Here is a 25138-nt window from a genome sequence, read left to right as displayed (position 1 = left end):
CCCACTCACTGGCTTTTCTTTCATGGTGTGAAAGCATCGGGTGACACCTGCTGTGAAATACTGTAACGGGACAAATTTGGAGTGACGTGTGCAATTTGCATTTGCCTCGAACTGTTGCTTTGCTGTTGGTCGTCTCTGTGGCTCGGCAGGCTAAGTCTCCGCGTCGTGTTTGTAGCCTTGTAATCTTGTTAGCGTGATCCTCTGCACATGCCACCGGGGACCGGGGATCAATAACTGGCTCGTGGCTCCATTTGGGGTGCATTCGCACGCGCGCGCACGGATGAAGGAATCAGATTGATGTAATATGGTCATAAGATTGATTGGCATGAGGTAGAGTGATGATTTTGTTCGTGCTTAATATCATGTGACCTTCTTAAATCATAGTCTGAAAATGGGATTGAAAGTTATACAGTGTGTGTGTGTGTGTGTGTGTGTGTGTGTGTGTGTGTGTGTGTGTGTGTGTGTGTGTGTTAGACTTTGGCCGTCAGCATTACCCCTCTTGCTCGCCCCATGGAGTTCTTTCCTTTCTTCCCTTGTCTTTTTAGTTTTCCTTTTTTAAACATCAGCCTCTCATTGTTCCATCTCCTTCTTCCCTCCATCTCTCTATCTCCTTTCTTTTTCCTTTGTTTCCTCTCTTTTTCGCGAGCCTTTCTTTCTCTGCCCACACGTACTTCTTAGTCCCTTTGGACACTTTTTATTCAATCCTCCACTTCCTTTTCCTTCCTTCTTTCTGTCCTCTCCTCTCCTCTCCTCCCCAATCCCTCCTTTTTTGTTGTTGTTGTTCCTTTTTCTGCCTTTCCCCCCTCTCCGGGTCTGTTGCCCTTATTCATCTTTCTCTCTTCTCTTCTTTTCTTCAGTCTTTCTTTTCTCCTCACTATTCATCCACAGTTCATTTAGCATTTTACCCCTCCCTCCTCCTTTATACCGATCGCCTCCCTTTTCTTTTTTTTTTACGTGATCTGTCTTTTCGCCTCCTTCCCTCCAAGCCTTTACCCCTCCCCAGTTTAAATCCCATCATCCTTCTTTTATCCGTTTCTTCTCTCCCCCGTCACTCTTTTTTTTTTTAATCCTCCTTTCCATTTGCTCTCTTTCCCAACTCCCTCGTGCCTCCTTCACTCTTTACTCCTCTTTCCTTCTTCTATCCCTCTTTCCTTACTGCTTCTTTTATTTCATCCACCACTTTTCCCTCCAGCTTTATTCCCTGACATAGTTCTTTCTCCTCCCCTTTTCCCTCTCATGCTTCCTTCCTTCCTTCATTTCTGTGAAATGTCTGTCTTTCCTTTTTCCTCCCTCCATCTGTCTACCTGAAACCTATCTTTCTTCCCTTGTCTCTTCTTCAACAGTTTCCCTTCCTTTCTCAGTTCTTTGCCCTCTTTCCTCACTCACCCTCCTTGGAAATCCCTCACTTTTTCCTCCCTTTGCTCTCATCCCTTCATCCCTCTCTCACCTGCCTCCCACCTTTCTCCTCTCTCCACTCCCTCTTTCCTCCCTCCTCTGTCTCCCACTTTTCCTCTCCCTCTTTTACTTCCCGGGCAAACCTCTGTCTTTCTCCTTGCGTCTGCCTCTCCCTCCCATGCTCGCCCTCTCCCCCCCCCTCCCTCTCTCTCCCTCTCTCTCTCTCTCTCTCTCTCTCCTCCCCCTGTCTCAGTCGTCGCTCGCTCGCCGTGTTGTGCGGACCTACCGACCATCTCTCTCCTCTCCTTCACCGAATCTCTTCTTCTCTCTGTTCTCTCTCCTCCGGTCCTCCGGTCCTCCGGTCTCTGCTATGACAGCTCACACCAGCGGCGTGTTGCCCGATCTCAGACCGTCAAACCGTCACCGGTTGTCCTGTCCAAACGTTAACATGGACATGTGTGTGTGGGATATTCGTGATTGATCTTCGGGTCTTTTTTTTTTTTTTTTTTTTTCTTTTTGTTTTCCTTTTTTTTGTAAAAACGAAAGAAAAAGGAGGAGGGGGGGCGGCGGTCCTCTTTTACCCCCCTCCGCTTCCTTCAGCCAAGCAGAGCGGCGAGGTGGGGAGAGGGCTTTCAAATTAAGCCAGCTTGGATTTATTTAATAGCAAAATGACGGATTTGGGAGCGCCGGAGATGCTGCTGGTCAGGAGGAGGCTGAATGTGAATAAAACGAGAGGGCTGAGACGCGACCTCTCGCTTCTCCTCTTGCTGGGGCTGCTCATCGGGGATTTCTCCTCGTCCGAGGGTGAGTTTTGGAGGTTTTCAATTTGTCTGCGTGTTGACGTGCGTCTGTGCCCGCATGCGGGCGGGCATGTGCGCGCGTGTTGGCCGGGATCACGGTGTTCGCAGTTTGGGCTGTTTGCGTGTGGGCGCGCGCGCGAGAGTGAGCAAAAGAAAGGTAATGTGTGCAGTTTCGTTGCTGCAGACAGCGTTGGTGTGTGTGAGAGAGTTATATGTGTATGCGCACACGCTGGCAGGTCTAGGGTTTGCGTGCGTGTGTCCTTTTTTTTTTTTTTTTTTTGCGTGCGTGTTTGGGAGATAGAGAGTGTAAAAGACGGACATAGAGCCAGTCATACACACAAGGGGTTAGTGTGTGTGTGTGTGTGTGTGTGTGTGTGTGTGTGTGTGTGTGTGTGTGTGTGTGTGTGTGTGTGAGTGCGTGTGAGAGGAAGAGCAGTGGCCAAGTTGGACACAGCAATACATCTGGGGAACAGTGGAGGCATGCTCATTTATGGGGCCTTCGTGCTGTGCAGATAGGCTATTCTCATCAAACCGAATCAGCCAAGTTCAAAATGAATCTCGGGCCACTTAGATTTCACATCTGAGACGGTTACAATTCTTTATTAGCATGAGGCACAGCTCGGAAACTAACTCTGTGTGTGTTGCTGCGAGAGAGATTCCCATGTGGCGGGCATGCAGAGGGAAAATCCCATACTGGTACTTAAACACGATTTTGTGGAGTCATATTCACAGAGGGGCAGTTTTTGCGAAGGCTGTGGAGAGACCGATGGCAGGACAGGGGGTTGATGCTGTGTGTCAGCCACCCAGCAGGTCTGTGTAGGTGGGGAGTTTGTGACCGAGGAGCTTGGGAAGAGAAGGAAGTGTTAAGATTCTCCCTGTTCAGTGGGAGCGTTACTGTTACTCTGTTTATCAATAGCTTCTCTGTGTGCACCTCTCCTCCCCCTCTTTCTCAATGCCTGTCCCTCTGTATTTCTCTCCCAAACTCCCCCTCTCTTTCACACACACACACACACACACACACACACACACACACACACACACACACACACACACACACACACACACACACACACACACACACACACACACACACACACACACACACATGCAGCCATCAGATCTTCCTCTCCGTTTGATGAAGAAAAGGCTTTCCTGCCATGTTGAAATTCTTGATAATCGCATACGTGGGCAAGTAACGGTAGATGTTTCAGTATAGTCTCTGCACTTTTCCCTAAACACTGATCCACTCTGGATGTTGCATACTGTGCATTTATATGGTGTGTGTGTGTGTGTGTGTGTGTGAGTGTGTGTGTGTGTTTGGCGGTGGGGTCTTTATCTGTATTCCCCCACCATACATCCAGGATGTCACCCTAGAAATAAAGGGATTTGAGTGAAAGTGTGATTGCAGGACTATCGTGTATGTAGATGAATATGATAGTGGAGCTTTTAAGCTATTTATGATTGAACCAACTGCTTCTTATCACCTATGATTTATCTTTAACTCCAATCTGTGTGTACGTGTGTGTGTGTGTCTGTGTGTTTCCTCCAATGTTTATCAGCTGACAAATCTTCAATTTTCAGGTTTCACTATCATAAGTAGTATGCAGGAACTCTATATTAGATTATCCTGCCAAATTTAAACAAAAATAGTATGATACATTTAATTTAACTATTATGATAATGGGAGCCAATAAAGCCTTTTTCGTTCCTGGAGAGGCACACACGATGACAAAGTGAGAGAAAATTAAAGGGCAGACCGACATCTGGAAAGACAGACGGAGGGTGGCAATAATTCTTTCGTTAAACCTCAAACCCCAGATGCTTTTCAGCCTTTTAAATGTGATGTCGCACTTTAAATTCCAACACACAACTAATTATTGATTGTCTGGAAATGTCAAATAAAAATGTCATAAAAAGTCAGGTATTTTCAGACATGAACTGAAGCTCAAATATTGCACCCAGCTGAAGAAGTTTATAAAACAGCATTTGAATGACGCTGGTGGTTATTTTTCATCACTTCAGAATTAATTAATTCATAATTCAGTATTAAGTCAGCTAGAATTGCAAACTATGTTTTACAGTGTTATTAGGGAATCTCACCCTTTAATTTATGTAATTATTTGCAACTATCACAAGTGAGTAATAATAATATTAATTATCATTATTATGATTATTACTATAAGGAGGAGGAGCAGATGTTTCATTTTAACAGTTTTGCCAAACATCAAAGTCATTTTAACTCACCAGGATGTCTTTTATACCACCAGAAGGTGTATTGGAAGCCTGCGTAATAATAAAAACATATACTTTTTGTGGTCTCTCACACTCCAGCGTTCACAATCTTTACATACATTTACCTGCCATACTGCGTTTCTTTACCAAAAGCTCAGACGGAAAGGAAAAAACATTGACTCAGCGTTTTCATCAACAAGTTGTTTCAGCCAAGAATCGTCCAAACGTCCAACTGTGATGATAATTCCCATAAAACCCAGCTAGTGCTTATATAATTGATATATTGTTAACTACACTCTACAGGGGATTGTACAAAAGACATTTGAGGCACGCACACACTTGCACCATCTCGCAAACATACACTGCTGAGAATAACATGTCTGAGAACTTCATTTTAGACTCCCACTGGGACTATGAAGCACTTGTTTAATCACTCGTGCACACACTCACTTATACACTTACAGGAATAAACACACTCTCAAAAAGACACACACGCAGATACACAAGACATTCCAGTCACTTACTTCTACTCCCTTTTCAAAGTGAGGACTGATTAAATGTCCCTGTTTTTCCCAAAGCATTTTAATGTTTTTATCCTTATACAGACATTTAGACCCCAATGCACGCACTCTCTCCCACACACACACACACACACACACACACACACACACACACACACACACACACACACACACACACACACACACACACACACACACACACACACACACACACACACACACACAGAGAGAGACACACACAAACGAAAGTACATGCACACAGTGACAATTAGCTGACATTGAATCAATGCCAAACAACAAGATATTGGAACTGGCTGTCTGTTCCCCTGCTTGGCATACTAATATCACACACTGGAAACACACAATCTCAGACAAACACACACACACACACACACACACACACACACACACACACACACACACACACACACACACACACACACACACACACACACACACACACACACACACACACACACACACACACGCGCGCAGCTAATTAAAACAGAGCTATCTGCCCTATCCAAATTCACTGTAGGTACACCAAACGGAGGGAATTAGACATCAAGAAGAAGGGTGCAACTGGTGCCAAGGAACTGTGCAAAACTGCAGGAAGCCGAATAAAGTGTAAAGAAAGACGTAAGTGTATTTTTCAGACGGTCATTAAAACGTATTTTAGAGGACTTCTGCATGCGCTTTTTTCCTCTTGACCTTGGGGACACACATTTGTGATAAATATTCTAAAAGCAAGGCCCACTTACCGAGCGGTTCCCAAAGCTGTCATTCATGTCCCACCGCCATCTTTTGTTCAGGTGTCCTCTCGGGTAATGATCTCCCTCCATATGTGACCACCTGTTAGGTCATGACCGAGGCCTCGAGGTACAATGGAAAGCCATGTGAATAAATGGACCAAGTGTTTGTTATTTATCCTTTGTGTTTTAAATGTAAACTTTTGATAAATGGTTTATAACACATTAAAATGCAGTTGTAAACATATTCACGTATTAATGCATAAACAGTTATGTTAAATATGTCTTTATAGGAGGAGGTGGTAATTGTTACAAAATACTGTATTTTATTAAATAATTAAAAATGCCCCCTATATGTGCAACCACTTCATGCGTTATAAAGCCTTTTAAATGTTTGTGTCCTAGTTATCAATGTTAAATAGAGGGACTTAAAGAGTCACTGATTTTACCTCAGATTCAACCGAGGAAAAGTTTTTACATGGAGGAAACAACATAAAGCTTTAGAGATTTAAAGGATATATTTTGAAAATCAGTTGACAAGCTCTGATTTGTACTGATATTGTCACTCAGCGGATAACCAGATTGTCATCGGTCCAGTTCACTGCCTACATGCAAAACATGTGCACGCTTGTGAGTGTCTCTGTGTTTGTGCTGTTGTGTTGATGGTATACAATCATGCGGAAAAAATGAGCACATCCCACTGAAACTTTTGAGTTTGCCACTTCTTTTCACTGTGCCTGCAGATAAAGATGATACTTGAACAATACCGCAAGGAATTTTTTTTTTTTTTTTTTTTTTTTTTACAATTATTTATTCAACAAAAATGTGAAATAGATGTAATATTGTTTTGTGGAAAAAGTGAGTAGACTTTTGGCCTCAGAAGCTGGTGTTACCTCCTTTAACATAAATCACTTCCTACAGGCGTTTTTCGTAACTGTCCACCAGTCTCTGACATTTTTCAACACTCTTCCATGCGAAATTCCCTCAGCTGCAAGATGTTGGAGGGCTTTCTCGCATGCACGGCCTGATCCAAATCCCGTCTACAACATTTTAAGGGCATTTAAATGTGGGTTTTTAAATTCTTGAGTCAGCCCTACATTTCTTAGTTTTGAGCCATTGGTTAGAGTGCTTCGGCTCATTATCCCGTTGAAAGGTCCACTTTTGTTTCAACCTCCGCTATCGGACAGATGACCTCACATTATCTTTGTGCAGTATTTGATATAATGCAAAATTCGTAGTTGAAACTATGACTACACGCTGCTCACTCCCCGAAGTGGCGAAGAAACGCCAAACCATTACATTTCCACCACCATGCCTCACAGCTGGTATCAGGTTCTTCTCCTGAGAAGCTGTCTTTGGGCCTCTACTAGAATCCCTGTGATTGTGTCATTTGGGGAATAAATCTCTTCTCCCCCCCGGCATTACTAAAGCAGAATTTGGACTGACAGTAACAGGTTTCATTGTAGTAGCTAGGCTTATTCTACGCAACTAAAAGAGCCCACATCGGCCAGAGTTTACAGAGTGGCTTAAACTCATGACGGAGACTGCTGCCTTTGAAAAAAATGATTGCCCAAAGCAAAACTAGACAAATATTGAACATTTTTAAAAGTGCAACATTTTAGAAAGGGCACAGGGTGCTGTATGTATGTGTATCGGTAACACATGAAGGGTTGTTTGGGTTTCTGTGTGACTGCCATGTGGGTTTTTTATTATTATTATTTTCTTTCTCCCTTATTGACTGTGAATCCTCATATATATATATACAACATATTTTTGTTAATATGTAAGACTCATTCAATTCTTGGGGATGACCCTCACTCATTTGTACTCGAGGCCACTTGTCGATGATTGTATTTCTAGTGAAATGGTTTCTTCTTTTTAAATTCCTGGTGTTATTCATAATCATCTACAATATTTTTTCTGAAGGTCTCAGCCTGCCGTTCAGATCTTTGCATGGAGAGAACACACAGGGAACAACACACCCTCGATGTGCGTGCGTCTCTAATACTTCTCTGTGAATAAGAAGCCTGGCAGCACTTTTACCCCTTTGTGGAAGAGACTAACTAAAAGACACATTAACACTCGTACTCACAGGTGCAGAAAAAGAGAAACTTTGTTTTATGTTTTCAAGTGTCCAGTATTGTAATTTATTCCAGTCAGTCACATCGATGACGCCCTACATTTCCAACAATCTGTGCTCGAGGAAGAGCAAAGGAGACTCTTTGTGTGCGCACCTGCTGCAGAAAGAGCGAAACATCTCATTGAGTACTGATCATTTTCAGGTACTTGAGGGTCCTTCTAGATGTCCAGTGAGACCAGAGAAAACACACACACACACACACACACACACACACACACACACACACACACACACACACACACACACACACACACACACACACACACACACACACACACACACACACACACACACACTTCACTACAGTTAACTACCGCAGAGTACACAGTTCAATGGAGTGCAAAGAGGAGGTGTGTGACTGTGTGCAAGAGGGAAAGACAGTGAGAGCTTTAGAGAGATAACACTGGAAGCAATTAACCATTTGTTTTTCATCCTCAAGTTTAGACCTGTAATTATATATACGAATATGCTGGTGGAACAAATGAAGGGAAGGGGTGCTGCTGTTGTTGTCATTAACTATCAGAGAACACACACACGGTTCATGCTAAGCATACGTGGGTCGTTATGCTTGTGATGCTGGGAAGGAAAAGTCTTTTTTAGCTGTTCATGCTAGCTCGAGCAAAATGAGCGAGTAATCTATCTTTATAGTGTTCAAATGACAGAACTTTTAAAAGAGCCGTGGCCTACATACAGTTTGCTAATGCAGGGGGAAGAGGGCAGCGAGCGAGAGACCGAGAGAGGAAAAGGAGAATATGTGTGAAGACACAGAGAGACAGAGATAGAGACAGAGATCAGAACAAGTGTGTTAAAGGGACAGAGAGGAGGCTGAGGCACTGCTACGCAGGGGGAGACGACGTGAAGGAGAAAATGGAAATGTATTCCCCAGCAGACGCAATTAATCAGGAATGACTTTTCCATCTTGTGCTGCTCGGCTAGTAATGTCTGGCATTAAGTAATGACATCATAACCCTGTCCATCCTGAATTTATACCTGCGTATCGCAGGGGAATCCACCAAACTGACCTCAAGACACGGACAAACAGGGCCCTAAAATCTGTTGATATTAATGACCGGACTCAAATATATAATGCTCGCAGTAAATACTCCATCACACACAGCAGAATCCTACATCTATCTGTCTTTGGAAATGTGAAAGGACAACATGAAAAAAAGGGAAATGAAAGATGTGTGTATCACATGAAATAGCATGAGAGAGCTTGAAATTATGAGCGTCATAAAAGTGGCGATGCAGCCCAGTTGTGTTTTTTTTATTTTTTTTACCACCGATTTGGGTAAACGCCGAGTCGAATTTAGTTTTCGGGCTGTTTGTCTGAACCACCGTGTTAATGCTTTTTCTGAACCCTTCAAACCCAGCAGAGACCACTGTGTTCATCTTTTTTTTTTTTTAAGTGTGTATTGCCTGCATGCAACCAGCATTTAAACACATTTCTTTAAAACTGCAAATGCCTGATGAGCTATGCGCAGTCGCAGGCTACACAGACTTCTAATTTAAACCCCGGGTTCAAACTTTTCATTTGGCTGCTATCGAGCTTTTTAATGCCGCCACTTTTGGCACAGCAGTTTGTTGCTGTTTTTTCCGTACCTTGTGGTGCAGACGCCTCGCTGCGGTGGGAGCTGAGGGTTATTTCATAACACAGGATTACTCAGCCAGCCAGCTCTAAAAATAAGCATGAAATGAACCTCTCAACTGGAGTTCGTAATGAAAGATCGGTTGGTGTGACGACAAGACATCCATGAAAACCAATATCCAAATTTAATTTGACAGATTATTCAGAACATCAACAGCTATGGTACATTTTTTTTTTTTTTTTACCAGTTCCAGTAAAGTACATAATTTCCACCGATTTCCGTTCGTTTTCTATGTTAACGGCCGTGCAATGCATTCTGTTAGCAGCAAATCAAGCAGCGGTGCTCCACACTGACTTCTTCAATGTGGAGCACCGCGTTCTCGTCTTTTTTTTTCAAAAAAAAATTCTTTTTTCTTTAAATCTAAGGCGGCAAGCATCACTCGCTCCCTCTGAGCTTCTAAGCCTCTGAACAAACTAAACTGTTACGCAGATGCATTCATCTCGCTTTTTTTCCCCCCGTTCTCAAATTCCAAAGCGTTGTATTGACTGCTGCCATCTCCTACGCACACGGTTCAAATCACAGCCGCTGCCCTGAAAGTCGACGTTGAGGCAATTTAAGTGGGGGCTCTAAAAAACATGGTCCGTTTTTGTACTTACAGGTTACAGATGTTGATCTGTTCGATTTGACGCTCATAATCATTCTGCTGTGTCTGTTGCCGCTTGTGGCCGTCGACGTCCGGTGGCGCTGCGCTCAGGTCTCCCAAGTTTACGCTGCCACTTGAGTTTCTCGTCACCGAGACGGACAGATGTCGCTCGGTCCGGCTGCCTGCGTGCTTTTAGACTTTGAAGATGCTGCGGTGGCCTCAGCGTCGGTCTCGTTGAAATGAATGAGGATGGTGAGGTTTTTAAAAAAAAAAATTTTTTTAATGTGGTGCCTTCATTGGTCTAAATGTAAAACTATTCCTTACAGTAGCGTATCCCAGGGCAAGCAAGCTTAAATAACCCAGATAAAAGTAATATGGTAATTACAGATCCAGGTAGGGAAAATTACTTTTTGATGACAGTGCGGCGTCAGCTGATAGAAGCTGGTGGGCGTTTAGTGTTTTGCTCGAGGACACTTAAGCAGGGTGGATATTGACTGATAGTGTCCATCTGCTGCAGCACCCTGCAGCTTTAAACCTGAGCTGGTCTGGTGCTGCCGCCCACTGACTATAGAGGCTAACGTGTCTGTTCTCTTATTATTTCCGCTTTGCCTCTCTGTTAGCATGACATTTTCTATAAGCTGTAGGCTAATAGCTGGCTAGCGGGCTAACATCAGGCAGGCTAATGTGCCTGTTAATGTTATATTAGTGTTATTCCAGTTTTTCTCTCACTTAGTTCCACGGTTTAAGGGCAGCGTGTGTGTGTGTGTGAGAAACATTGTTGTGTGTGTGTTGGGGGGTTGGTGGGTGTGTGTGTGTCGGGTAATGTACATGTGTGTGTGTGTGTGTGTGTGTGTGCGTGCGTGCGTGCGCGTGCATTCTACATATGGAGCCAATGAGTTACATTTCCATTTCAAAGCGACGAGTCAGCAGCAGCAGAAGCTACTTTCATCCATTAATGTGATTTTAGGGAGAGAGCGAGACAGTGAGACACACACAGAGGGAAATACATAGAGCCACAGTAATAATTACTCTCCAGGTTGGCAAAGGGTTCAGATTGTTTATTAGTGTCTCTGTGTGTCTGTGCTCCTCTCCTACTCACAACCACCTCCCATCTCTTTATTATTTCCTCATGTTTTTAGTCAAATTATGTTTCCTCCACTTGTCTACTGAGCAGTCCAGTGTTTTAATGCAGCTGTCAATCACATTACCAGGTTCACCGCTCTGCAAACTATTTGAGTGTTGCTTCCCCATTGTATCAGTAAGAAGTTGAAAAGTCTGCCGATGATGAATTGTTTTAAAGATTAAAGGGTCTGTGTGTGTGTGTGTGTGTGTGTGTGTGTGTGTGTGTGTGTGTGTGTGTGCGCCAGCCTTCAAGAGAAAAAGGCTTAGGGTTAGGGTTCGAACTGTGTGTGTTAGGGGTGCATTAAATGGGATTACTTTGTGCTTGAGTGCCCTTTTGTGTGTAAATGTCCATGCGTAAGCGAAAAGTGTGAGTGCCACTGTGTCTCTTTGTCGTGTGTGTACACAGTTTTTCTGAGTGCAACCATGCGAGTGCTGTACAAGCTGTGTGTCATATTAATGTAGTGCTGCGAGTTGAAAGTAAATGTGAATTTGTTTATGTATGTGTATTAATGTTTGCTTGTGTACTCAAGCTTGCATTAGAGGCTGTACTTGCTTACATGAGTGTGTCCATGTGAAGGAATTTAAACTGTGCATTTCCATAAAGTCTGGAAGTCTGTGTGTGCAAATGAGCACAGGCATGGCACAGCGTACAAACATAAAATATGTGGCTGTCAGTGGTGATGTTTACCGTTGGAGCCCTGTGTGTGTGTGTGTGTGTGTGTGTGTGTGTGTGTGTGTGTGTGTGTGTGTGTGTGTGTGTGTTCCTGTTCCTGTTCACATTGTGCACATGGTATTTGGAACATTTTAATGTGTGCTCGCATTACTAACCTGCATTTTTGTGTGTGAACTTGTATTTATGCATTTTCAACTGAGCGTGCGTGTGTGTGTGTGTTTGAGTATAAATGCATTAGCCACAGGCTATCGTTGCTCCAGTAGCATCGTTCTTATTCTATTCATTTTTAATGATTGGTAATGGTCGCTAGCAGTGTTGAACCTGCGTCGTAAGGACGCAGCAAAACACGGTCCCGCGGTGCACAAAGCGAGCCAGACGGAGGAGACAGCGGAAGGGAGGCTGAAAAATAGATCCGGAGCGAGAAAGAGAAGAAACAGGGAGCGTGTTAATAGATGTTGGCTTGAAGAAACCCAACATCATAGGGTTACTGCTCAAAAAAGGTCCCATGCTAGAATGTGCCACTGCAATACAGCCCTGCAGGGAGGATAGGGGGTGAGGAAGAGGGGAGGGAGAAGGCGAGAAACTGGCCAGCAGGCAGCCTAACTTGACTGTCTGTATGATTTACTGACTAAATGATGGACTGGTTGTTAAATTGATTGACTGACTTGCTGGCTGATTGGTTGTGTTACAGGCTGGCTACGTGACTGACTGAGGCAATTGCTGATTCGTTGAAGGATTTTACAAGGTTCCTTTGTAACGGCGGGCAGCACAGTAGAGAGTGAGCCATGGGCAGAGAGGAAGAGAAGGCAGGGCCTCTTGTGTGTTTAAACTACAAAAAAGGTTGCTAATAATAATGGTTGTTAAATTGTTTCTTGTTAAATTTAGGTTTTATTTGTTTCCATTAAAGGCCACAATTTGCTTTATTGCCAACGCTACCTTGTGCCATCCTTGAGGGAAATAGCAGGATTTTATCCACTGAAATCAATTGGAATCAAATCAAACTAAATAAAATCAGCCCGAATTGTATTAAACTGAATTAAGCAACATATGGCAATGGAAACATTTGAAACAATTCATCAATTCAGATTAAGAAAAGAAAAATGGCTTAAAAACGGACGCTCTGAGGTAATCATGCCATGCTGACATCTGAAAGTGTAAACTGAGCAATATCGCCCCATCAGCTGGAGAGGAGAGGCCGAGAGATGGAGAGAAATGGAGATGAGTGGGAAAGGGTGAGTGAGTCAGGAAAGCAGGGAGGGGGGGCAAAGGAGAAGAGGAGGAAATGGTGGGAAAAGAAGAGGGGAAATAAGGAGGAGGGAAGGAAGGCCTTAAGCAGTGTGATAAGGAAATCACAAAGGAAAGGTTGTACAAGACTCCAACTGTAGCAACAAGACACACACACACACACACACACACACACACACACACACACACACACACACACACACACACACACACACACACACACACACACACACACACACACACACACACACACACACACACACACACACACACTTTTTTCACTCCCTCTTTTATACTCAAACACACACACACACACCTGTATGAAAACTGACGTTGCAGTGTCCTTTACAGGCCATTACATCTGAACAAAAGCAATCGTTTACTTCTGTCTGACAAATGATGGCTAAATAACACCGCTTTTCTGTCTGTCCGTCTGCCCATCTGACTGTTTGCCACTCTTAAGTCAGGCAAACACACCCTCCCACGGCACAGTGTAAGGAAGCCTGAGCAGGAAATCCCTCCACCATGTTGGAATCCAGAGAAGTGGGACACTCAAAGAGGAAGAGGAGTAAAAACAATGCAGGGCAATGGGTAATGATTAAATCCTGGTTGCTTTGTTACATGTATCAGCCTGAGTTTTTCAGACGAGTCATAGGCCTTTTAAGCAACGTTCTTTACTCAAATTTGTTCTAATTCTGCCATATTTTTCCAGCAAAGACGATATCAAGTCCCTTCAGCACATCTTCAGCACATTAGACAATAAGCTGCTTCTACGAGGAGTTTCAAGTAATGCTTTTTGAATGTCAAGAAGCAGGCGATTTTCTCCTCCTCTCTCTCTCTCTCTCTCTCTCTCTCTCTCCCACCCCGTTTCCTGTTTCCTCTCCTTCACTGTCCACTCATCCCTTATCTCATCTCTTCTGTCATGCCTCTACCCTTTCTCTTCCCCGCTCAATGTATTTTCCCCTCTTTTCATCCATGACTCCGATTCTTCTTTTTGTTTTTGCTTTTGCTTTATGTATCATTCCCCTGCTTCTTCTTTCTCTCCATGCCACTCACTCACATTTAATGTTCTTCCTTTTGCCTCCCCTCTCTCCTCGCTTTCATTGCTTCCCTACTTTTCTTCATCTATTTTCCACCTATTCCCTCAATGTTTTCCTCTCTTCCTCCACGTCCCTTCTCTCCCCTTCCTCCCTCCACCTCTCTCCTCTTCACATTTTCATTCTGTCTCGTTCTCTTGCTCTCTCTCTGCCCTTTCGAGTCCTTTGATTAGGTTGTTGGCATTTTCATTGAGATGTCTATATGACCACTGAAATAACTCTCCTGTTACAGCCTCATCTGCCCTCTCTCTACTTCTTCTCTTTCCATCTCTTCATTCTCCACTTCTACTTTCCCGCATTTCCTCCTCCTCTTTTCACCAACCTTTTATTTCCTCATTCCATTTCATCCTCTTCCTGTGCCGCTCTCTTGCTTCTCTGCAATATTCCCGTCAATTTCTTCTCTCTCTCAGTACCTCTTCCTGGATTTTTGCCCGCACTATTGTTCCGTGTGCTTTTCTTCTCTCATTTTCCCGTCTCTTATTTCCTACCGTAGATCATTTGTCTAAATGTCAGATGGTCACATCAGCCACTGTTGGTATTATAAACTTTCTGGTCGGTACCAAGAACGAGAGACACGGTGAGTGTGGGTGGGGGTGGGTGGGGGTGGGGCTGGGCTGACGCAGCAGTTTTCTTGTGTTTCTGGCACTGAAGAGAAAGAAGATGTCTGAAAATAGAGAGAGAACATGTTCAAAAATGATATGGGGTGTGGGGTGGGTGTAAGAGGATGGAGAGTGTGAGTCGGCTTCCAGAAAAGAAAAAAAACCGAGATAACAGGAGTGGAAGGAGAGGAAAGAAAACGGGAGGAAAACGAGAGCAATAAAGAGAAAGGGAGAGGGAGAGCCTGCATGTCTACATGCCTCTAATCTGTTGATGGTTGAGGAGAAGCAGACAATAAGCCATTATCTCTCTAAGACTTAGCTTTAGCTGCAGCAGTGTGGCACTGCATACTGCTTGTGCCAAAGCAGCTTAAAGCACAGTTATGTTCCCAGGATGCACCGACACCCATACAGGAACAGGATATCACATCCAGACAGAGTTTAAATTAGGAAGATGATAAGATATCAATACACACAGCTTAATAATGAGAACAGTAGAATAACGTAAAAACGTGAGATGAAAGTCAGCTGACATTTTCATCCCCTGATGAAGAGGAGAAGCGTGTACAGTATAACGTCCTTCATCTTACCACCTGTGGAAAGGAGTGGATAAGATCAGCGCGTGATATGAAGCTACTGCGCATGGAAGTGTCTACAGGAACTTGCCAGGATTATCAGTGATGACTGCAGAATTAACAAAAAAATGAACCCTTTACTTAAGGGTGAATGAATTATCGAGAATTCATGCATGAATACCTCATGAAATCATTAGGAAGTAACTTGAGTTTGAAGTGTTTTGCTCATGATCTCATCAATGAACAACACATTAATTAAAGCATTAACTGAGGTGAGTACATCATCAGTTATTATGATTTATTAAGCATGGTCATGATTAATTCTTTGCAAAAAGGTTTGGAGCACTGAGCCAAAGTCTGCAGCACAGAGCACATTTCAACTCATCATTAACTAAGCAGGAGTTACTGATGAGTTGATTGTGTTTGTGGTCCCTACGTGAAGTGGTGAACATTTGATCTCTACTGTCCATTCTGGGGAAAAACTGCAGAACATGCTAGAACAATTCCTGTGAGAACAATTGTTTTTCCATTATTATGATGTCTGAATTATTATGTTCGTGTCTTATTCATAGTAACCTGCAGGTAAATGGACAGACCCATAAATTGGCCCAACATTTTTTGCAAAGAATTCATCTTGATCATGCTTCATCAATCATAATCATTGATCACCTTAGTTGAGGCTTTAACTAATGTGTTGTTCATGCACAAGATCATGAATAAAAAAAAAACTGTGAACTCGTATTACTTCCTGATGATTCATGAGGTATCAATGCATGAAGTCATGCAGAAATTCATGATAATTAATGTACGTTTACCGTAAAGTGTTACCAGTTTCTTTTTTCGAGTGAGTGTTCTTCATCAGAACAAACATGTAGAAAGAGCTACCGTGACTCTGGATCAACAGAAGCAAAGAAATCAGATTTGTGATTGTGTTGTTACATCATTAGTTTACATCATTAATTTTAAAACATGTTGAGGAATTATTGAATCTTGTTCTGGTTGGCAGAAGTGCCAGGGGTGTGACGTGCACAAAATCTGGTAGCACAAACGCACAAGCAAGCTAACACTGCAACGAGTATATTGTTTATGGTTCCCGTATGCCTGTGAAGGAAATAAGTTCAGGAAAAAAAAAAAAAAGCATGTTTATGGAAAAACTAAGATTGCTTTTCATTAGGTTTGTACATTAGACTTTAATGTACTTGATGGTGGCCATTAAGAGCTGTAAAGTTGACAGTTTCCCCTGTATTAGAATTAATATTTAATCATGAACTTGATGCACCTCCATATGCAGTTTAAACTGAATGGTTAGAAAGTTAATGCACTTCCTATGGCTATTTTGTTTGTGTTTAGTGCTGTGTGGAGACACTTGCCTCTTTTAGATGTCTGCAGAGACCTTTATGATTTTTTTTTTGATTTGTAATATTTCCCAAGGTTCTGTTCATTTGCAACATTTAGTCCTGATGATGTAGAACTGCATATCATAACCTCTGTAGCTACACTGCTCTCTGCACAACTGAGTGAGAAACACAGAGGAAATGTCTTCCATTACCAAACTCACTCTAAGCTGCTCTTTAAAAAGCAATGCCATCACTTCCAGTTTGTTGTTCTGATATGCGTTTTCCTCTGAAAGTGGGAGTGCAGAGAGTGGCACGCATCCAGTGCAAAATGAACCATTCAAAGCTTCACAAAGGTGGCATTACGTTGGACAGGTGATCCTGATCGTGCGTCCATTCTCTGCAAGAATGCATGAATTTCACAGTGCGGCATAAAAGAGATAAATGTCTCCCTAAATATACATGAGAAATGCACATTTACTTTCTAAGAATCTCTGAGGCTATCTTCCTGGTGCTAGAAACAGGAGGGAGGCCAGATTTGACACCAGTGCTGTTAAAAAGCTGACGTCACTGCACTGACTAACACAGAGAACACAGAGAGGTGTCACATAACCAGCCTGCTCCTCTCCTCTCCTCTCCTCTCCTCTCCTCTCCTCTCCTCTCCTCTCCTCTCCTCTCCTCTCCTCTCCTCTCCTCTCCTCTCCTCTCCTCTCCTCTCCTCTCCTCTCCTCTCCTCTCCTCTCCTCTCCTCTCCTCTCCTCTCCTCTCCTCTCCTCTCCTCTCACTCTTGATTGCAGCAGGCATTTTGTGGCATCCAGTAGCCTGCTGGTGTGGAGTTGTTTAGGGGACATAAAGAGCTTTCTAAATGATGGCTAAATTTAACTAAATGACTTCCTCCACTCAGATCTGATATAATGTTCTCCCCGGCTCCTCTCCTTTCTCTGGATCTTTCTCTCACTGCCTCATCCTTTTTAGCTGTTGTCCTTTTCTGTTCCTTCCTCTCGCTCGCTCGCTCGCTCTTCGCCCTCAATCTCCCTCCCAGCTACTCCCTCCCTCTCCTGCCTATTTACCTTTTTTCATCTCCTTCTGTCTCCTGCTCCGTCCACTCCCTTCTCCTCTCACTTCCTTTATACCAATTCATTTTGTTTCGTCTACTTTCTACTTGCGTCTGAAGTCTTAATAAGGTGGCTTTGGATGAATTTTTCTTTTTTCTTTTATACTAGATAAGTCAACTGGCAGTTGTCATTCTGTGCGTCCGTCTGTCCAATCGATCTACTTGGTCCCTGTTTCTACCTGCTGTCTGCAATAATGTGCCTTTGACTGGAAGCGGTGCCTAATTAGCTGATAGATCTTTTACCTGAGAATTATAGTCAGAAAATTGGAAAGGGATAATTGCTTGTAGATCAGCAGTCAGTTGTGACTCAGCCAGCCAACCAGCCAGCCTTTGTGGTCCTGTTTTCATCCACTAACAACCTTGCCGCAATATCACCTAATTACCTCATTTATATGTATAAAGTATATCACTCATTAGATTACCATATGTATTATGTTACTATATAATTATGTCATAATATAATATAATGTTATGTTATACTGAGGCTGTAATTTATATTTCATATTCTATGTAATCCAGTTACCATATTCTCTAATTTTGTAGAATATGTATTTATTGTATTGACACATAAAATATAATATTCTATAATTGTATATTACATTATATTATATTATATTATATTATATTATATTATATTATAAATATACAATTCATGACATCTTTTGTGTTAAGGGAGGATCCGCTCTAATCAGACCTGTTTACATTGCAGAAAACATGATCAAATGTGGACTATTGTTTTTAATTCAAAATTCTCCTTGAATATTGAATCTCCAAGTCTCACTAGACACTAAGAAAAGAAGGAAAGTCCACGTGCACGTGGTTGTAACGCTGGAAGCTTACAGATCTCGCTGCCAGCCCTGCTCTGCTTTTCCATGTTTGAAAAAAAAAAAAAAGGCACGAAAGTAATAATTCTATGAAATTAAATGGAAAATCGTGACAATTTCGTGTATCTTACAGATTGATTTGTGCTTCAGTTACATACAGGAAGCCACATTGTCTCACTTGGGAATCAATCTGTAAACCCTGACTCAGCAAGCTATTTTCTATTCCCACAGTCTGTTATGTCACCATGACTGATATGATAATCAGACTATTATTTACGGTTGACGGTGGAAATCATTTATCGATACTTCATATCTAGAATGTCGTTCAAAATGTGTCATTTGTTGTCCCGTTTTAATGAAACGCAGCATAAAAAGTTATGTTGCATAACAGTGGTTAGTATTCGTAATCTGTATTTATGATGACTGTGATTAGTCAAATGAAAATAGACACAATTATATTTCCAGAAAACATTGGTGTTATGATTTTGCCCAAAATTTGAAAATCCATCACACAAAGTTTTAAAAGTCAGGTTTCCATTAAAATTTAAACTTAACAAAAGAAAATGAAAATGTGAATTTCCATATGCTGCTACACACTGTTACTACGGTTACAGAAGTTACAAGGAGATGACAACTATAAAAGCGTATTAACCTCTTACTTTTTTTTTGCCAATAATTATCCATGATGGTGTAAATCATGATTTAAAATGTGTCACGCCTGGAATAGAGGTGAAGAACCAGCGCCGGACGACATGAGAGAACATACATGTGACATAAGTCAGAGATTCTGCTTACTGCAAGGCTCTCACAAGAAGACCGTTGACTCTGATCTTATTATCCACATCTAACTTTCTCTTCTTTCTTCCACTCCACTAAGATATGACAACATGACAGGAGTTGAAGACCTTTGGCCAGCTGCACTATTACTCAAAATACAGCTGTCAATGCTCATATCCACTATTTTCCCTTCCTCCCATCTCTTTCACTTGCATTTCATCTGAGCGGCAATGATATAATTGAGAATGACCTCTGTTACTGCTAAAATACTATGTGTCCTCTCCATGGTGATTAGTGTTCAGTATATCACCAGTGACACATGCACCACTAGATATGATATTAGTCAGAGCATAGATGTGAGCTGTAAGATCACTGTATTCATAGCATCAATGACATAATCAAGAAATGACCATGCATGAATCAAAACGATTACACAGACATCAGGTTCATGCAGCATTTGGTACCAAGCGCGCCATTGATCTTATCTGCTAAACATTTTGTGCTTTGAGAGCTACTGAATATTTCAACATATCACAGTTTCCTTTGTAATATTCTCTCAGCGATGGCAGCGGAGATAGCTGGCTTCATCTTCTGGGGTTTGTTACAGGTTGTAACAACAAGCCTGCTCCTTTGTGATTTCTTTTTGCGCAGACTGGAGCTGCTCAGTCAGGTGCCTTGCTCAACAGTATTTCCGTCATACTGTCGTCAGTTTTCCTATTTTTTAATAATTTATCCTGACATTTTTCCATCCAGCCTGCTTCCTTAAGTCCTGGCAGTGATTTTTCTGTAATGACTGACAATACAGAACAAGATGAATACGAACACTGCCGCACAATGTTACACACACACACACACACACACACACACACACACACACACACACACACACACACACACACACACACACACACACACACACACACACACACACACACACACACACACACACACACACACTTCTTTTTCTGGGAAATGACTTCATGGAGTGATTGACAGTCTGCGTGACTTCACACCCAGCTGTCAGTCCTGAAAATACTGCATTCAGGGAATACCAGCCAATCACCACTGCTCCAACCTGAGCCTTATTAACACGTTGATACTCATCAGTTATGACTGCACATGTGGCAAACACTCCCTGTTGGGTCATAAGCTTGTAACTTCTGTTGAGTCATCCAAACTTGCTCTAAGTGGCCACACCTTGAAGGCAAGGCAAAGGGAATTCTGCCCTTTTGATCTCTGCCTCACCAGTTATGTGTCTTGTTGCGAGTCTTTATATTATCAACACTATGAATCATAAAAAAAAAACCGGAGAAAAGAGCAAATATTTCTTCACAGTCTCTCCTCAAAGGCATTGATGGTGTTGCACAGAATTTGACAGAAGTACTTGTGTAAAGAATAATAATAATACAAAAAAGAAACGTTCACACTTCTGTACCACTTACCAAATGCTGTGCACAGTGTTGAATGGAATTTTTTTTTTGTTGGGGGGACTTAGGTTCAACAGGAGTCCATTGTATGCATATTACTGATGACATAATGTTGTGACACCTATCTATCTCTGCAAGGCAAGAACTACTCTACACTATTTCCTCCTCTCCTTCTCTTCTCTTCTCTTCTCTTCTCTTCTCTTCTCTTCTCTTCTCTTCTCTTCTCTTCTCTTCTCTTCTCTTCTCTTCTCTTCTCTTCTCTTCTCTTCTCTTCTCTTCTCTTCTCTTCTCTTCTCTTCTCTCCTCTCCTCTCCTCTCCTCTCCTCTCCTCTCCTCTCCTCTCCTCTCCCCTCCCCTCCCCTCCTCTCCTCTCCTCTCCTCTCCTCTCCTCTCCTCTCCTCTCCTCTCCTCTCCTCTCCTCTCCTCTCCTCTCATCTCATCTCAGTTAATTTGTCATCCTTGTCAGTGATCTACTGACTCTACAACATTCGTTCAGTGACATTAATTCTGAAAAGTGACAAGCAACAAATCAGACTACTTTTCTGGTGTATCTAAGAAAATCTCAGAGTGTTAGCCGAGTTGATTAATATCCATATGAACACGTGATGGCCTCAAAGCTGCTCTTTGAGAAACCAGTACAGCTTTGAATAGTTAAACGTCAGCATAGCCTCTTTTGTCTGAGACTGGAGAGGGAGAGCCACACCACTTTGAACGATGATGAGAATTCAAATTAGTTTACTTTTCAGCCTTCCTCGAGTTTTACAAGAGGGCAGTTATTCTGTCGTGAAAGGTGACTCAGGATGTTTGTTCTACATTATGGCCACTGCAGTGCTGTGATAAAAAGCTCCCTTCAATGTAAAGTGATGCTTATACAATTGGCAACAGTGTCATGTTGCTAGCCTAGTTTTGGCAAATCCTCACATCATAAGATTAGTGGTCTGATTTCATCCTCTCCTCTCCTCTCCTCTCCTCTCCTCTCCTCTCCTCTCCTCTTCTCTTCTCTCCTCTCCTCTCCTCTCCTCTCCTCTCCTCTCCTCTCCTCTCCTCTCCTCTCCTCTCCTCTCCTCTCCTCTCCTCTCCTCTCTCCTCTCTCTCTCTCTCTTCTCTTCTCTTCTTCTCTTCTCTCTCTTCTCTCTCTCTCTCTCTCTTCTCTTCTCTTCTCTTCTCTTCTCTTCTCTTCTCTTCTCTTCTCTTCTCTTCTCTTCTCTTCTCTTCTCTTCTCTTCTCTTCCTCTTCCTCTTCCTCTCCTCTCTAAATGCTACATTATGTATTGTGACACTGCTTGTTGAGACACATCTCAGGGCTTGGCCAGACAATAGGACTTATGTCCTAGATTTAGAGTTATTGCTTTACAGATTGACAATTATAGGAATATGTCCAGTTTGTTTCGTATGTATATGCTGTTTTGTGCTGCTGATTTGGTCCCAACTCCCTCACAATTAGCACAACAATGTGAGGGATAGTGAAGTCATGCCGCGGACTCTGACCTGGAGAGTGTCTCATGTCATGACCTTTTAAGTAAGTGGTGTCGCCACAGTTATGATGTCCCTCTGATGTAATTTACGTTTAATAGATACAGATTGTTGCAGGATTTTAACTTACCCTGTACACTGAAATCCTTTTTGCAGCCGTCCCGATGCGTTACAACTCAAAACAGAAATCCGTCCCTTTTGGCAAACATCATGATTAAACAAATCTTTTACATCTTCGCCTTACATAACCACCACATTTAGCTGTCATGTTTAACTTTGTAACAGGAACTCTGTCAACCATCTTGGGAATTAAAAAAATATCAGTTTGCGACATTGGTGCATAAACAAACCAAGCAGTGTGATAAATGTTACTTAGGCTTTTTTAGTCCTTCGGTGTAGTTTGTCCTTTGAGCCTTTGATGACAATGCTGTGCTTTGTTCAATGCACAGTTGAGCAATAGAAATAGAGATCTGCATGGATTGGGGATTTGAGATTGGGTGATGTTTGCTCAAGGGTTGCACAAGGTGAGAGCGTTTTGTTTTTGCTCTGAACTTGTAGTAAACTCTTATTTTCACGAGTCACATAAAACTATTTGAAAAAATGAAGCTTAACAACGCTTAAATAAAATGTGTCATTTTCTAATCATAACATGATTTTTACATTGATTAGTCTTTTTACATTCACTTCACTTGTCCAGCCATTTTTTATTAACACAAAAGGAGCGACACCTGATCAATTTTTTTTTTCCTTTTACACAGCTTTACCAAAGCCTCTTAGAGCACAGTGTTAGGGCTGCAACTGATGATTATTTTCAAATCGATCTGACAATTATTTTCTCAGAATAGTCTGTTAATTGTTTGGATTGTAAAATAGCATAAAGTAATGAAAAAGGCCCATTATAATTTTCCAGAAAGCAGTTTGATGTCTTCAAATCACTTGTTTTGTTGCAGTCAGATCTTCACATTTTAGATGTTACAAAGATGGAACTTTAGTCATTTTTGCTTGGAGACTTATTTAAACGAGTTATTGACTTTAAACAATTTTGTGTTCATTGATCAATCGTTTCAGCTTTGCACTTTTTTTTTTTTTTTTTCCCGCTTTATTGGAGAGTCAGCAGTGAAGGGAGGGAACAAGCAGAGAGAGAGGGGAATGAGATGCCACTCTGGTCATAGGCCAAAATCGAACTATGGATGTTGCAGTTATGTGGCCATTCGGCTCCCAGTTTTACACATTTTACATGTCATATATCCACCTATAGATTTCAGGGCTGGTAAAAGTAAAGGTTTTGTTGATTGTGTGTGGAACAGAAAATCAGAAATATGTTTTGAATGCACACGCATGCATCCATCTTGCATTAGGATCCTGTGTGCAAGAGACATTGGATGAATGCAGAGGCATTCCTTTGTGAACTTGCTACTTAAATCACAAATCATTAGCATTTTGCCACCATCTCAGGGGGTCATGAGTGTCAAGTTAAACTCACCCATCCAGGACTTTTATGAGTAGGACATTAGGCAGGACAGAAAATAGTCTGAGACACAACACATTCAGTCTCCTCTTTGACTACCAGCTCTCTCTCTCCCAGGGAAGATTGAGGGACCTGAGAGGAACGAACAGATATAAAAACTAATTTGTTTCTGTACCCAATAGGATTGCTAATGCCCGGAAGTAATACTCGTGGGTGCTGGCCACATGTAGTAAGTCGCCTCGGTACTCTTTAAATGCAAACGCTTTTATAAACTTACAGGTACTGCACTCCAACTACGGAAGCTCCAATGACATCTGGCCGTGACAGACAGGTCGAGCCGTGCTCGGGCTACGCCCCCCTCATATTATCACGGCCGACCCACACCTTCCAGCTCATTCTCGCTTTCTTCCCGTAAGAAAAAAACAATGATCTCCCTCAGCACGATCAGGCTAGCTGGCTAGCTGCTTCACAGTTCTTGGGAGTCCCGTAAAGGAGCACGTCGCCGAACGCGGTCCAGGCTTCTGGTCGAGTGGTGGGGCTCTCAATCTCAGGTGAGAGACATTGCATGTCCACATCATGGGAGGTCAGTACAGGATGTTTGTACAGCTGCGAGCTGGGCCACGCCTCACGTGTTTGTGCGTTTTTACAGGCTAGACGTGGCACAGCCTTCACTGGCTCATGCAGTGCTGGATACGGGCGCATCAAGTTAGACCTAATGGACCTTCTCCTGGGTCGATGCAGTATCGCGCCTTCGGGCCACTAATGCAATCCGGGAGTGGACTATATCTCCCATACGAAGTTAGAAAAGAACGTCGGGTTACTTAACGTAATTCCTGGTTCTTTAATAACAGAGTGAGGTTTTTCACCAACACTTCCCTCCGTGCAAAGGCACGGAAAGAAACCTGCCTCGAATGAGTTGGAAGGTGTATGTCGACCGTGATAATATGAGGGGGGGCGGAGCCCGAGCACGGCTCGACCTGTCTGTCACGGCCAGACGTGATGTTGGTCTCGCCGAGGCGAATCCCATAGTAACACACCTCTTTGTTATCCGTTATGAGGATTTTCAGGTTTTTCCTATATCATCAAAATGGGAGTATAAACAAGTTTTATCTTAAAAAAAAAAAAAAAAAATCTGGCATGTGTTTCAGTGTATCAGGCTTGCCTTGTATCTTCCACTCCGATAAACAGGCATTAAATTGCTATCTGCTAAACAACAAACACAGATCAGGACCGAGGAGCAGCATGACTACTAAAGAGGAGTGAAGAGCGGCATAAAACATACATAGAAAACAAAGAGCATACAAACATACAACCAGAGAGAGAACGAAGAGAGGCACAGGATATA

General features: G+C 42.5%; 1 protein-coding gene across 1 annotated transcript in view; it reads left to right on the top strand.

Moving 5' to 3' along the window:
• Nucleotides 1-1868: 1868 nt before the first annotated feature.
• csmd1a (CUB and Sushi multiple domains 1a) overlaps nt 1869-25138 on the top strand; it is a 389222-nt gene continuing 365952 nt past the window's right edge. The window contains exon 1 of the mRNA XM_069693686.1: nt 1869-2199. Within this exon, the coding sequence (XP_069549787.1) occupies nt 2064-2199 (136 nt within the window). The 5' untranslated portion in view covers nt 1869-2063. The remainder of the gene's footprint in view (nt 2200-25138) is intronic.

The sequence above is a fragment of the Brachyistius frenatus genome, unplaced genomic scaffold (genome assembly GCF_029030835.1).
Source record: "Brachyistius frenatus isolate BFR_SWC_R1_liver_20210118 unplaced genomic scaffold, ASM2903083v1 Contig_15, whole genome shotgun sequence".
In the NCBI taxonomy this organism is placed as follows: domain Eukaryota; kingdom Metazoa; phylum Chordata; class Actinopteri; family Embiotocidae; genus Brachyistius; species Brachyistius frenatus.
The sequence above is the reverse complement of the archived record's forward strand: the minus strand, read 5'-3'. Positions and strand labels throughout refer to the sequence as shown.